The sequence below is a fragment of the Pteropus medius genome, unplaced genomic scaffold (genome assembly GCF_902729225.1).
Source record: "Pteropus medius unplaced genomic scaffold, Ma_sr-lr_union100, whole genome shotgun sequence".
Taxonomy (NCBI): domain Eukaryota; kingdom Metazoa; phylum Chordata; class Mammalia; order Chiroptera; family Pteropodidae; genus Pteropus; species Pteropus medius.
Genome location: NW_024349799.1, coordinates 17,583,070 through 17,597,303, shown reverse-complemented (window position 1 = coordinate 17,597,303; position 14,234 = coordinate 17,583,070). Strand labels below are relative to the sequence as shown.

At 45.8% G+C, this 14,234-nt stretch overlaps 1 protein-coding gene across 1 annotated transcript; it reads left to right on the top strand.

Annotated features, from left to right (window-relative positions):
- Positions 1-1,727: 1,727 nt before the first annotated feature.
- On the top strand, positions 1,728-5,869 carry FBXO39 (F-box protein 39). The gene is made up of 3 exons (XM_039886441.1): positions 1,728-3,181; positions 4,133-4,309; positions 4,629-5,869. The coding sequence occupies exons 1-3, from the start codon at positions 2,156-2,158 to the stop codon at positions 4,755-4,757; spliced, it is 1,332 nt and encodes a 443-aa protein (XP_039742375.1). The 5' UTR covers positions 1,728-2,155; the 3' UTR covers positions 4,758-5,869.
- Positions 5,870-14,234: the final 8,365 nt, after the last annotated feature.

The following is a 14,234-nucleotide window of genomic DNA, read 5'->3' as shown; positions in this document are numbered from 1 at the left end:
ACCTATTTCTTCATTTGTGAAACCTTGAAGTACCTACTCAAAAAAAGAATGAAGCTGGTCCCTAGGAATGTGTGGGTCCCGTGGAAAGAAAGGTTTGGATGCAGATCATAGTAAAGGATCAACAGTGACATGAGGGAAAAGAGAGGACCAGGCTGAATACTGACAGAGGCAGCGACTCTGGGAAGCCACTGGAGCCTTGTGTCCTGGTGGGGCGGGGAGGGGCAAGCTGCTGCCAAATCCCATGTGGAAGACTGTCTGACCTGGAGATGGGAGGGCCAGCTGGAGGCAGGGGCCCAATTGTTCTGCAGGTGATGATGGGGTAGTGAGGACAAAGGCACAGAAGGTCCCAAAGTCCTTCACAGGAGCTTGCATGATAACACCCATTGTGGTGGTGGTGGTGGTGGGAGCTGGAGGAGGCTGGGAGCCAGCACAGGAAGAGTGGATAGGAGACAGGCCGGAACACCCACCATGACAATCCATTCAGCAAATGAACACAATGGGTGAGATGTGTGCAGAGCGACATGAATGATGCTTACAAATATTAAATATGCATCGGGCAAGCACATACACAAACAAAAACACACTGAAATCATTGGCTACGGTGGGGCAATGAAGTCAGACAAAGAGTTAAAATGGAATGAATGAATAAATAAATCCAAAGAGAGGTCTTGCACAGACAAATGTCTGTCCTGAATTGATTAACTTGTCCCTCAGCACCTGAGGCCTACCACCTGAGAAGGTAAGAAAAAGTAGAGGAGAAAGAGTCAGAAAGCCCAGGTTCTAGCCTGGGCCCTGTTACTAATTTGTTGTGTAGCGTCAGGCAAGCCCCTTCACCTTTCTGGGTCTCAGTTTCCATTTGTAAAGAAAGCAATTATCAGATTTTTTTCTGGCTTTAAGTTTTTATGAGCCATGATCATTAATCTTGGGACACTGGGTAAAGTAGCCAATAAAAGCCTTAAGAGTGATAGGGCTTGAACCTTGAAGAATGGGATGATTGGGAGAGGTAAAGAAGACGAGGAGAGTTTTCTGGCAGGAGAAACATTAAAAGCAAAAAGTCATGAAGATTTCAGCACATGGCAATACAAAATCTGAGGGCTCGGTCTAGCAGGCAGGCCTTAGCATTCCCCAGTTACAAATCATATCCTCCAAAGAACTCACGACCAACCCCATTCCCATTATGATGCCACCCTAGTCCCAGGTTTGAGCCTGGACTCCGCTCTGGACCATCCTTTCTCCGATCCCTGGAATGTACTTCCTAGACTTCAATGCTGACCACATCACTTCCAGACAAGTGACCCTTCAACCTTTTCTAACCCCCTGTGACCTCAGCTGTGGTTCTCCACCCTATTCTGCTGCTATGCCTTTTGAATGTCAACACAGCAGCAGCAATGTAGCTCAACACAGTAATTCTCATCCAGAGAAGAGGGCTGGCCATGTCAGGATTCCAAAGTCTTGGGGAATCCAAAGGGAACAGTGGGAATCCCTGGCCTCTGGGACACGATCTTTATCACATCATTCAGGGCCCCTCAATCTAGCACCTCCTACGGCCCCAGCTCCCATCCCATCACTCCCTGCCCCTTACAAATTAAACTCCAAACAATCTATAGTTCCCCGAATGTGAACACATCACTGTACATTCACAGTTCTGTGGCTTTGCGAAGATTGTTCCCTCTGGCTGGAATGTATCAGTTCCTCCACCCCCACCACTAGGCCAATCTGGTATGCTACTCACCCTGCAAAACCCAACTCTGACATCATCTTCTCTGAGCAGTCTTCTCTACTTCTTCCTTACCCAGACAGAATGAATCAACGCTAGTTTGTGCTACCCTGCACCATGAATATGCCTGAACCTTTTCACTTCTCCCACCCTATTGTAATTGAGTGCTGGTCTGCGTCCCTGATAGACCCCTAATGGACTTGTGACTCCTTGCGGGTGTTGACTATAAGGTGAATTTATTATTGCCCCACCTGCACCAGCACAGTGCCTATTACACATGGACCCACAGTGCAAATTTATTCAATTAAGTTTAATTTCTGTTTGGCAGGTAATGGCTCTTCCTTTTTACTCTCCACAGAAAAAGAGTGATTACTTTTCTTTCCTCATTTTTGGAAGCCCTGCCTATCACATAGCTGCACTAGACATCCTGGTTCCTTGATGGATGAAGAAAGCCAATTGATCGAGCCCCAAGACCAGAGCTGCTGGGCCACTCTGCCCGATGTGTGCCTGCGTCGTGTTTTCTGGTGGCTGGGAGACAGGGACAGGTCCAGGGCGGCTCTCGTCTGCAGAAAATGGAACCAGATGATGTATTCGGCTGACCTCTGGCGATACAGGACCATCACATTCAGTGGGAGACCTTCCAGGGTACATGCATCTGAATTCGAGTCAGCTCTTTGGTATGTTAAGAAATTTGGTCGTTATCTGGAGTACCTGGAGATCAAATTCATGAATCCTTACAATGCTCTCTTGACCAAGAAGTTCCAGGTCACCATGCGAGGCCTTCTCTCATGTCTCGGCAAGAGTAACAGCCGTCTGAAATCTCTTTCCATTCAGCACCTGGAGCTGGATCGCCTGGTCTGGAGGCACAGCATCAAGAGCTCTTTCATCAAAAGTTTGACCTTCTTCTTAAAGAAAATGGGCAAACACCTGGATTATCTCAACCTGAAAGGGGCTAGGGTGACTGTGGAGCAAGGCTGTCATGTTCTAAACTCTCTGAGCTACTTAAGGAATGAGAGTATGGCATCAGAGCTCAACATAGAGGATTTCTTCAGCCACCACCTCGCCGTCTACAGCAGCTCCGAGTTCAACAAGACCATGTCCACGTTCCGCAACCTTGTGTCCCTGACCCTCAACTACAACTGCATCTCTGACGAGCTACTTGAGGACTTGTGTGAGAATAATTCCAGTACCCTCCGGACTATAAACATCAAATGCCACGTTCATGACCCCCACGGGCAGGTCATCTGGGGCATGTCTTGGGCCAAGCTGGCCAGGCACACCACCAACTTGAAGGTGAACTTCTTCTTTGAGCGGGTCATGAAGTATGAGCGCTTGGTCCGGATTCTCTTGCAGGAGATCCCAATCAGGAGCATCAGTCTGAGAAGCTGCTATTTCAGTGACCCAGACTGGTCCATGCGACCCACTCTGCTGGATCTCCTGCCCACATTCCGGCACACTCTACAGGTAGGTATGACATAAGGGTGGGAGGCTTTCAAGGAGTGACTGTCACCCAGGTTACTGGCTTACCCAGCGGAGAGGCCACTGCTGCCTACTCTTGGCTGGGTTTGCACGCACTCAATCTCAAATTGAGGTTCTGGGAAATGTGACCAAATTAAGCCTCCACTGGTTCCCAAGAACACAGCAGACAATGTAATCTGCTGCTTACTTCCTACACATGGAACACAAGGAATTTTCTAGTTTGGCTGTCAACCAAGGAAAACCTCTATATCCCTGGCTCAGAGCTGCAAAGCTTGAGCAATAAGGTACCTCTACAGGTGAGTAGCAGGTCTGCAGCCTCTTCCTACCTTTTCACTAGGTTGCAGCAAGCAGGAAACAATGTGACTTCAAATCAAACAAAAAGCCAGATTTGCCCTAAGTCACTGAAAGGCTCAGAGGTATGGGCTATAATCTGGCAGCTCTCCATCTACAAAATCAGGGTCATTTTGTCCCTTCTAAGGACCTCACAGAAGGCTGTGACAATTGACATTAATAGGTGTAATACCACCACTAACAGTGACTGACTATGGCGTGCTCAGAGCTCATCCGATACTGAGATAGCCCTGAAGTGGCAGGCAGACAGCACTGTTATTCCTTTGTGCTACGGAACTTAAGGTTCGGTGGCCTGTCCACAGTCACCAGGCCAGTCCACTGCAGGGCTGGGACCAGCACTGTGGTGTCTGGACTCCAAGTACATTGCCTCCAAACTTCAAGTTTCACAGACTCGGGTAAGATCATCTTCATCCCCAGATCTCTCCCTCTGTGACCTATATGTCCATGGTCACATGTCTCTTATCTAAAGCTCTCGAACCGCCATGCCTAGGAGACCCAAAGCCAGGTCATGGAAATATTCTAGAATGATCCAGTTAGTCCCAGCATCTCTGCCCACATACGTCTTCCCCTCCGGTGCTTTTCCAGAAATTAACTTTTGAGTTCAACAACAACCACGAGTCCCTCGACGAGGAGCTGCACCTCCTTATCTTATCCTGCAGGAAGTTGTTTTACTTCAAAATCTGGGCTTTCCTCGATGTTAACTTTGTGGAGCGGATCCTGAAGAGTCAGGAAGAAGGGCAGTGTGCCCTGCGTACACTCAAGGTAAGAGCCACCTGAGGCGGTCGCACAGGGATAGAACAGCGGCATCCAGGCCCTGGGCTCGGGACCAGCCAAAGTGCTTCTGCTCTGGGACAAAAGTCAGCAATGAGGCAGGGAATGGAGGCAGTCATCTTATCTGAGTCCGCCGACTGGAAATTGACAGTTTCATAGATGGGAGCCTGGAGTTTTTGCCTTAGTTGCTGGGTTTGGGTCTGTCCTGATTCTGGCAACAATTGTACATATACATCATTCGCATTGTTTTCGGTATCTGAGCGATGCAGTCACAGTGTATGCATGAGGGTGTGTTTCTCTGTTGGCACAGGTGAGAATTTATACAAACAGATATGAGACGAATGAAGAGGACAGGACACTGAGGGAAATTTACCGGAGGTTCAGAAAGCTGATCAACTCAGAGCTTAACTATTTTGTCATCGCCTACCCCATGATGTAATGAGCACTCTCCAGAGGAAGAAGCTAGGAGCACTTTGAAGTTGAAAACCTGGTTCTCGCAGAAGGACACTTGGGGCATCCCCTCCCCCCACTCCTTTTTCTTCTCTCTCTCCTTTTTTGCCACTTCCACACCAATATGAACGCCCCAGCAAAAGCTGGGGCTGCTGGTGATACGAAGGCCTCAGGAGACTTTAAAGTGCTATATTTACCAACTATCCAGGGGTGATTTCTCGTTTTGTCCTTTGGTTTTGATTTTTGACACCCTTACTCGGCCACAGAGCTAAAAGCTCAGAGCCACTCAGAGCCGTTTCTTGCCCTGCTAACCTGTGTACCTGAAAAGGTATAACTAACCAGAGCAAATAGAACCATGTTTTCTACTCACTGACATTATCAGTTCAGAAATGTTTTTTATCTTGGCTGGCCTTCCTGTCAGAGCCTCCTGATACTGATATTGGCCGGGTCTGATTTCAGATGAATGGAAACCTACCAGCATGTCCTCCAACAAAGCAGGGAAATTCTCACTTCTTAGAAGGAGCCTGTTCAGAGCCAGAACTCTCTCCTACGGAAGGACCTCAGCCCCTAATATATCAGTGTTGTGGACTCAGATCTCCAGCATCTGCTTTTCTTGTGTCTCCTTCATGTTCCCATCCAGGCAGCACGGTGCCCAGTCCTCAGGTGTGGGGCAGAACAGAAAGTAGCCGTTACACTCACATTTATGAAGCATTTGTGATGTCATGGGGAAATGTTCTTAATGCAATGTTAAGTGAAAAAAAAGCAGGACACAAGATTGTATATTTAGTGTGATGTCAATCATCTAGAACACATAAAGGGGTTTTTTTGAAAGCATAGACAAGATACACCAAATATGTTAACAGTTATCTCTGGGCAGTGGAATTGTGGGTGGTTTTAATTTTCCTTTTTGCGCTTTCCCATATTTCTCAAATTTTCTACAATGACCGTATGTTATTTTTATAATCAGGGAAATCTAGTGTGTTTGAAATTGGGGGTAATTATAAATTCCTAAGCCCATGCCATAGAGATGTATTGCTTCCAGTCTTTTGAGATTTTTGTGCATATAGTTGCATATAGGGTTTTTTCAATAGATGTAAGTTAATAAAATCTCAGAATACTTTTGACAAGTGTCTCATTTCAGATTTTCCCTTGTCTTTTATATGTTGTGTCCATATGTATGCTCAGGTTTTAGGCCTTTGTTAAAGCTCATATATATCCAGCGTGGATATATTTCAACTTTATAAATTTCAGCCCTTCCACATTCTGTCTCACCTGAACATCGCTGCAGTGCTGTTGAGTAAATACTGTTCCTGTTTCACTAACATTCAGAAAAGATGGACACTGGTGAAGAGAATAGGACCCCACCTGTGGGGGGCTCCTGGGACTGATGGGAGAAGACACTCTAAAGTGCTGTAGCATGCTGAAACCAGAAGGGCCCTTGGGGGCCACCTACTTTCCTGTGGACCAGAGAGGAGGCAACTTGCTTGATGTGAGAAGGGAGCCTCAGCTGGGAGACCGATTGATTGATGGCGTAATGATTTATTTATAGTGTGGACTAGTTGTGGTTAGTTTCCTTTCATCCTCAAGCACAGGATCTAAGTGTAGAGGATCTTTTATGGAAAACATGTTCACAAAAATGTCATTTATGTGAACACGTTTTCGTAAAAGAGTCAATTTGTTTTACAGTTTTGCAAATCTCTTTCACGTCTGGCCTAATAGTAGACAGCTGGGTTCTCGCCACTGCTTCAGACTATGTAACCTCCGGGAAATTCCAGAGAGGATGAGTGAAAAAAGTATATGACATCTGGGTATTAATGTTAAAATCATTTTGACCCTGTGGAGCCCTTGAAAAAAGGTCTGAAGGACCTTCAGCGATTGCCTTAAGCACACGAAGAACTACTATACAGAATTCCAGTTCCCAAGGAATGGAGACAGGCCCAAGACCCAGAGATGCTCATGGGAAAATGCAGGGCACTTGAGGTTTCCAAACCCATAGATTTTTTTTAAAGTATTTGTTTTTAAATACTGCATTCACAGGCCCAGTGGTAGATGAGACAGCTGACAGAATTGGTGACCTCTGTGACAACTTCTTGTCCATGCCTGTCCTCCTCCAACCTAGAGCAACAGGCTAGGATGGCTGTTCCCCACATGACCACTGAAGGTCCACATAGATCACCCAATTCTTGGGACAAACATGGCATGGGAGAACTGCAGCACATCCTTCTGTATTTGTGAGTGGGAAATGTGTTCTGAATCCCTGGTGCTGCCTCTTAGTTGTTGGTGGAGCTGATGAAGTCCTGGGACGAAGTGACGGGTGCCCAGCTCCTCTGAATTTCCTAGTGTATAAGGAAAGCAAGGCTGTGATTGTAAACCCTTATTCACAGGCAAACTGACGATGTTTTTAAAGAGACTCTCAGGGATGGAGCTCTGACTCTCTGGGCTGGAAGTGTCCTGAGACCTGGTTAAAGGAAAAGCCTCGGGCCACTTCCTTTGCCCACTAGAGACCTTGGTCCACTCAGGCCACTAATTTGTATGACCCTGAATAAGTTCTTTACCCTGCTTAGGCCTTAGTTTCTGCTATTTGTAAAATAGGTAAAGCTGAACAACATATCGCTAAGGTTTATGAGACACAAATATGCTGGGATGAGGTTCTAGAGCTGTTGTGGGGATTAAGTGACACTGAACCCACATGGGAATGGCCTCATTTCCTAGCCCTGGTGCACCTGGGCTTCCAAGACAGGCTGCCTGGGTTCGAGTCCTAACCCGCCACTTACTTGCTGTGTGGGCTTGGGTATTTAACCTCCCTGAGCGTTAGCTCCTCTGTGTAAACAGAGAAATAATAGCACATCCCACATAGGTCTGCTGGGAAGAATAAATTATTTAATAAATGTAATGAAATACATGAGCCTGTATCTTAGGTGTTCAATAAATGTCTTCTATCTTGTTTAATAAATGAGGAAACACACTCAAAAAAGGGACACGACTTGCCCAGAGTCATATGGCCAGTTAGAGGCAGAACTAATACTATAGTTTCCCAATTCAGAACCCAAAACTCTTTCTTCCGCCCAAATGATAAAATGAGAAGAATCCAGTTTCGCTCCATGCCCCTACTTAATCAATCCATGCCAAACCTCATTAAATGATCACTGGTTGAGTATTTACTATGGACTAGGTATAAATTCACATAGTTTCATTTAATCCCCACAACAGCTCTAGAAGGTAGACTGTCGTTCTCTCTCTCTCTTAGAGATAAGGAAACTGAGGCTTAGCAAAATTAATCTGCCAAAGATCGCACATTTAGGAAGGGTCGAAAGTGAGCATCAAAACCAATCCAATCCTATATCCATTCTCTTAAATTACTATGCATTGCCTACCACAGCAAGATGATTTTGGAGACAATTATACTGCAGTTCCATTAAGCACAGGAGCATTCAGGGGAATCAATGAAAATTTCTGTTGTACTATGTTTGGCTTAGAAGTGCTGCTGTGTATGATGGGACCAAGCATTTCTAGTAAAATAGTTATAAATACATCTTTATGATGTTTTTAGGATGACAGATGTATAGTTTCAGGGGAAAAAATGTCACCAGCTGTAACTTGAAAAAAATTTTTAATAAACACAAAATACCCTTTCTTTGGTGGATATTTATCCCTTTGTACATTTAACCCAAACAGCTTTCTAGAGAGAGACCTACAGAAATTTTGATTTGCAATTTGAAGCCACAGAATATTAATCCATTGGCTGAATATCACATATGGTGAGAAATTTGCATGGCTTCCCTGGGTAGTGCTTAGAAAATTAATCTATTCCTATGCCTCTACCTTTGCAAAATTGCAGATTAAAAAAAAATCTAGACACATACACACCCACACGCAAAATTTTAAATGCTCAAGTGGAATGTAAGCCCCTTTACAGCACACGTTTTTGCTGTTATTGTATATCCCCACTGTCTAGAACTCTGCCAGACACAGAAGAGGCACTCATTCTTTGTCGAATGATTTAAAATAGGATCTTGTTGAGGTGTGATTCAACCTTTGTTTACAGTGAACAATTATTTCAAAGTAATATGCTTTATTTGTTTTGACCTATCTTACTGTCATAGACAAATATGTCTTTTTTTAAGCAATCAGTAAGAGCACGTCCATGAGACTAATAAAACCATAAATTAATCCAGCCAACCTATCATGTACTTTTAGACCACAGCTGGCAATATAAGGCCTTTTCAGCAGGAAGAAACCTTACAAACCACCTCACCAGCCCTTCTCACTACCACTCCCTATGTCTCTTGTTCACAGATAAAGAAAATGAAGCGTAGGGAAGGGAGAGGGTTCACCTACCATTCCCAGATGAGTTACCAGCAAAACTGGGAACGAAAGCATGTCTAACCCCAAGGCCTTTGTGCTTTGTCAGCCAAAGCCATTCCTAAAGAATTTATGCAATCCCCTTCCCTCCAATTTGTCCCCAGGGGGACCCTTCTAAGCCACAGCCTAACCTTGTCACTCACCTATATAATTTATGACTTGCCTGTGACTGAATAAGACCACCTTAGAGAAATACTGGTTCAAGAAGGGCTGACAAAGATGTCTACTGAAGGACCACTAGTTATAGCAGAAAATTATAATCAACTATGAAGTCCACCAGCTTGGGAATTGGTGACATAAACCCCAGTAATTCTGTATCATGCAGCAATTTAAAGACCGAAGTGGATCTTCATGTCTTGGTATGGACACCCTTCAAGGCATACTAAGTGAAAAAAGCAAGTTACAGGGCTCCCCTGGCAGGGGCTGGAGTCCGGACTGTATCCTCCAGCAAGGACAGGCTCCCAGAGCTGTCTAGAGGCCCTGAGCCTTGGGTTACTGAGGCCCCACTGGCCCTGGGGCTAGTCCCACTTCTCCCCTCAGCCTCGACCTCCTCCTGGCTGCCACAGCCCCGCCTCAGCCAAGACCAGTGCCAGGAAACTATCCTGGCAGTTAGGAGCTAGTATCAGCTGGCCACTTCCTTCGGGGGGCTGGACGCTCATCCGCTGGAAGACCAGGGTTTCGTGGTGGTCGAGGAAACTCGGAGAAGAGCCAATTTCATTTGATGAGGTAGAAGATAGAAGGGACAGGGTGCAGGGATCACTGACCCCCTGCTGGCCCCTGCCCTCCCCCCACCCCCAGACTCTGAATATTTCAGTGAATGGGCTAGAGGACCAGCTCTCCTGCTACCTCCTGGAAATTTCCCCAGATGGTCCCAGCCACACACATGCCTTTTCCAGAAGCTGGTTTGAACTTGACAGTGGTCTATAGCGCCTTACATGATTTGACCCCAGTCTACCCCCAAGCTCACCATATACTACTTTCTCCTTTCCTCCAGCCTCGCTGGCCTTTTCTCTGTTCACTAAAAAGGTCAGGTGACAGTGTTTTCCTCGATTACTTATATGACCGCCGCCTTCTTGTTTACCTTTATCTAGGTTCAAGTGTCAGCTCATCAGAAAGGCCTTCTCTCACCACACAATCTAAAGTAGCCACCTGCTCTGTCACTCAATTCACATCACCCTATTTCCATCATAGCACTTCCTACTATCTGAAATGACTTTGTTGTGTACAGCTTGTCTCTGGATTGAGTGCTAAAAGGACAGGGATCTCTGTCTAATTCACACTCTAATCTCAGTGCCTAGCAGAGTCCCTACACTGTAAAGTGGAGCCCAGCAAGTATTTGTCATGTGAATGAATAAATGAATGACCACATGTACACATACCCTCCAGTGACACAGACCTGATGTGCAATAGATCTGAGTATACTTTTGCTGACTGGCTGAAGAATCAAATGGTTTCTGTGGAGGGGCCATCGATGGAGGCACTGGGATCTGTATTAACTTCTCTACAGAGAATATAACCACCCAGCTAAAGAACAAGTAAAACCTGCCCAATGAAAGGGAGTAGATCAGATTCATTCTAATTTTTACATTTATAAAAAGGCTTGCCAAAATCTATGGATAAATTTTCAGGTAAAAATACTTTTAGGCAACAGATTCTGGTTTCAGGATCTGAGATCCAATTGCATCAGCAACTCATTAGCCATGCAACTCCTGGCAAGGCGGTCTGAATCTTATCTGTGTGACCCCCTGCAAGCCTCAATTTTCCCACCTGCGAAATGGGGATAATAACAGTTAGTATAAATAACTCATCATAAGTACTCAACACGTTAATGATTGTCATAATTGCCGGGATTACCAATGGCATACCCGTTTTACAAGGTTATATAATAAGTCCTCCTTGGTTTTGCTTTGAGATTGTTAACATGCTTTATAGGAACCCATACCCAGTTCCCCCTAAAAACAGATTTGGCTCTTTGAGACCCTTTGACTTTGTGTATGCCATGCCACTCCCTGGAAACCCATCAAGATCCCTCTCAGGGGTAACCCCCACTCCCATTCTCCTCTTAGTTAGCCCACTCATCCATTCAAGCAACATGGCCTGTGAGTTACAACTCTTTTGAGTGGCAGTCACGGAAAACCCACTGAGAGTCAGTGAGCAGAAAAGGAAGTGCTGTATGAAGGTGCTTGAGTGTCTTCTAGAACCCAGGGGCCTCAGAAACTGCCTGGAGCCAAGGAAGGGAGAGCTGCAGGGCATTCTTCCTACTTCCTCTTGGTGCCTCAGCTCCCGCTTTTTCTCTGGCTGCGAACCGGCTTTCTGTTTGGCATCCACATGACAGACAGCTGTCGTCATCCATATTCCAAAACCTACATCTCCCCTGTTCAAGAGAGCGGCCTGGTGGAACTGGAAGTTCCTAGTCCTGAGTCCAAATGCCTGACTTCCTCCGATACTCTATTGAGATTGCTTTTGGTAAAGTGTCACTGGCGATTGCCTATAATCAAATCTAGAAGATGTTTTTCCTTTCTTAGCTGATGCCCTGCAGTATTCAACCCATTGACCACCAGCACTTTGAAACATTCTCCTACTTTGATATCTGTGACACCATGCTTTCCTGGGCTTCCTCCAGCCCCTCGGATGTTCCCTCTTAGTCTGCCTGTGGGACTCTCTGTCACGCATCCTGGAAGTGCTGGTGTTTCCCAGGGCTCGGGCCTTGGCCCCTTCTCCATGCACTTTAAATTCGCCTGCATCCCATGGCTATACAACCGTCTCTCTGGGTTTCTCCCAGTTTTCTGGACACAGACGGACCTTCCTCCCCACCAGAGAGTCCTCATCCTCAATGAGCTTGACTCATGACCAGTACTTTGTTTCGTATGGCAGAGAGCTCAGAATACAATCTCAGAGTTCCTATTAATTTCTTGTAGGTTTTGTAGCTTCAGGTGCCTGTACTTGTTGACAGTAGGATGTAAAAACTCTGGTCATTACTGTTACCCAAATATGATCCTAGTCCCCTGGGAGGGTGGCTCTGACCTTAGTGGGTCCAACTCTGGCACCCCCAGATCAGGCCAGAGAGGTGGTAACAGAGGAAGATGACGGGATGTGAGCCTCTGGGTAAGGGCAGGTGCAGTCAACACCTCTCTAGAACAGAGAGGGATCCTAGATCGATTATTGGGAAGGCCAGCCTTCCTGAGACTTTCCCAGTGTGCTGAAGTCTGTGCTACTTGGAAGAATTCCAATGCCACATCCTTTGGGACAGGCCTCATAATCCTGTGAGGTTAGCACAAATTCTAAGGTCTGCCCTCTGAGCTTGGACTCTTCCAAGCCAGAGCAGAAGAGCACCAGAGACTTCCCAAGGGGAAGAGAGGACATGGGGAGTGCTGCATATTTGCTCAGCACCTGAGAGGTGATGCTCAGTATCTGGGCGGGCCGGTCACAGCCCAGATCGCACAAAGCTGATGCTCCCAGCCTTAAAGAGGGTTTCTCCATCCCAGATTAGGAACAGCCCTTGCCGACAGCAAAGAATCTCTTAAACCTCTTGGGAGTCAGGCCCAAATCCTGTACTGTCTCTGTGCCTTTGTTCCCCAAGGGAATATCAAAGATGAGAAGGGCTCTGGGACATTTAGGCCAATCCTCTCACTTTACAGGAGCCTTAAGATGGGGAGGGGCTTTCTTGAACAGTGTTAGAACTAGAATCCAGGTTTCCTGATCTCAGGCCACCAGCGCTCTGCTCAACACCAACTGGAAGTCCAATAAGTATTAGGGAACCGAATGTTAGGGCAGAGCACGGAAGCAGCTCCATATGTGGAAGGCATCGGGAAGGTGAGCCCTGCACTTAGACGGTAGGTGTTAGCAGAATGAATGAATGAACGAATGAATGGGCAGTTTCCCACAGCAAAGGTCTTCCTTTGACAATCACGCAGATGTATTCTTGAGCTGCTGTGATTCAGCAGAAGGCAGCTAGCTATAAGCAGAACTTGCTTTGAAAAAAAAAATGGTAGGTATATGGAAACAGTCTTGGTGAAAACTTTTAAAGAGGTATGTAATATGTAACCATTAAAATAATTATAAGGATGATACGGCAACATGGAAAACTACTTGCAATGAACCTGAGCTTATGCCATGAGTACATCTGCATAGAAATTATGTGGGTATGGGGTAGGGAGTATTAAAAATGGCTCATATTTATTGAACACTTGCTTCCCTGTGGGTCACACTCTGTGTGAAGCCCTTCGCATACGTTATATCACTCAGCCCCACAGTGACTCAGCCCCACTGTGAGGTAGGAACTATTGGAGAACTTGAACTGAGGTATGTCTGACTTCAGAACCTGCTTTCTTAGCCACTGATTTTGTTAAGAGTAGGCAGATAGCCAGATATGAGTGGAAAAGAGAGAAACTCACAAGGACACAAATGTGCTTGCCATGAACCCTGATGGGCCCTTAGAGCTCAGAAACCACAATATCGTGGCCCAGAAACACAGATGTTCTTCCCCACAAGAATATGTGTGCAGGCCAAGCCCCGTTTGTCCTTAACCTAACCCTATCCTCATTATACAGCTATTATAATAAATTAACATTGTGGTTAACACTGTACCCATCATGCACCTGACACCACATCATTTCGGTAAGGACAAAAAAGGGTAAGAAAAGGGGTGTCTCCGAAGTTCCAAGAGACCACCCAGAACCATGAATGTGCCACCCCCAGTAAAGTCAGTAAAGTCCCCACCCCACAAGAAAAGCGGGGCAGCTCCCTCTCATGCTTTCCCACTCTCCCATCTGAGAGTGCACTCTTGTTTTCAATAAACTTGAGCTGGCGCTTCATCGCCTTCATTGTCTGTCCATGAATTCTTTCTCACGGCGATGACGAGATCCTGGTTAACGGTCTGGTGACAATTTGAATCTGTGGCAGGAATGAGAGTAATTTTTTTTCTCTTCCTTTACCGTTACTTAAGTACAAAAACAAAAACAAAAACAAATTCTGAATGATTACTAACTGGTCTGGAAACCAACACTAAACTCATACTCACTGTTTATATTCAGGAAAGAAAAGGCGATCAGGAAATCCTTTCTGCATGGTGGTGCTAACAGACATGCTCTCCCAGAAGCTGGAA

Excerpts from the sequence above, each read along its gene's own strand:
- FBXO39 (XM_039886441.1), top strand. The coding sequence starts at position 2,156 with ATGGATGAAGAAAGCCAATTGATCGAGCCCCAAGACCAGAGCTGCTGG. Across the intron at positions 3,182-4,132 it reads CATTCCGGCACACTCTACAG|AAATTAACTTTTGAGTTCAA; the intron begins GTAGGTATGACA and ends GTGCTTTTCCAG. Across the intron at positions 4,310-4,628 it reads GTGCCCTGCGTACACTCAAG|GTGAGAATTTATACAAACAG; the intron begins GTAAGAGCCACC and ends CTGTTGGCACAG.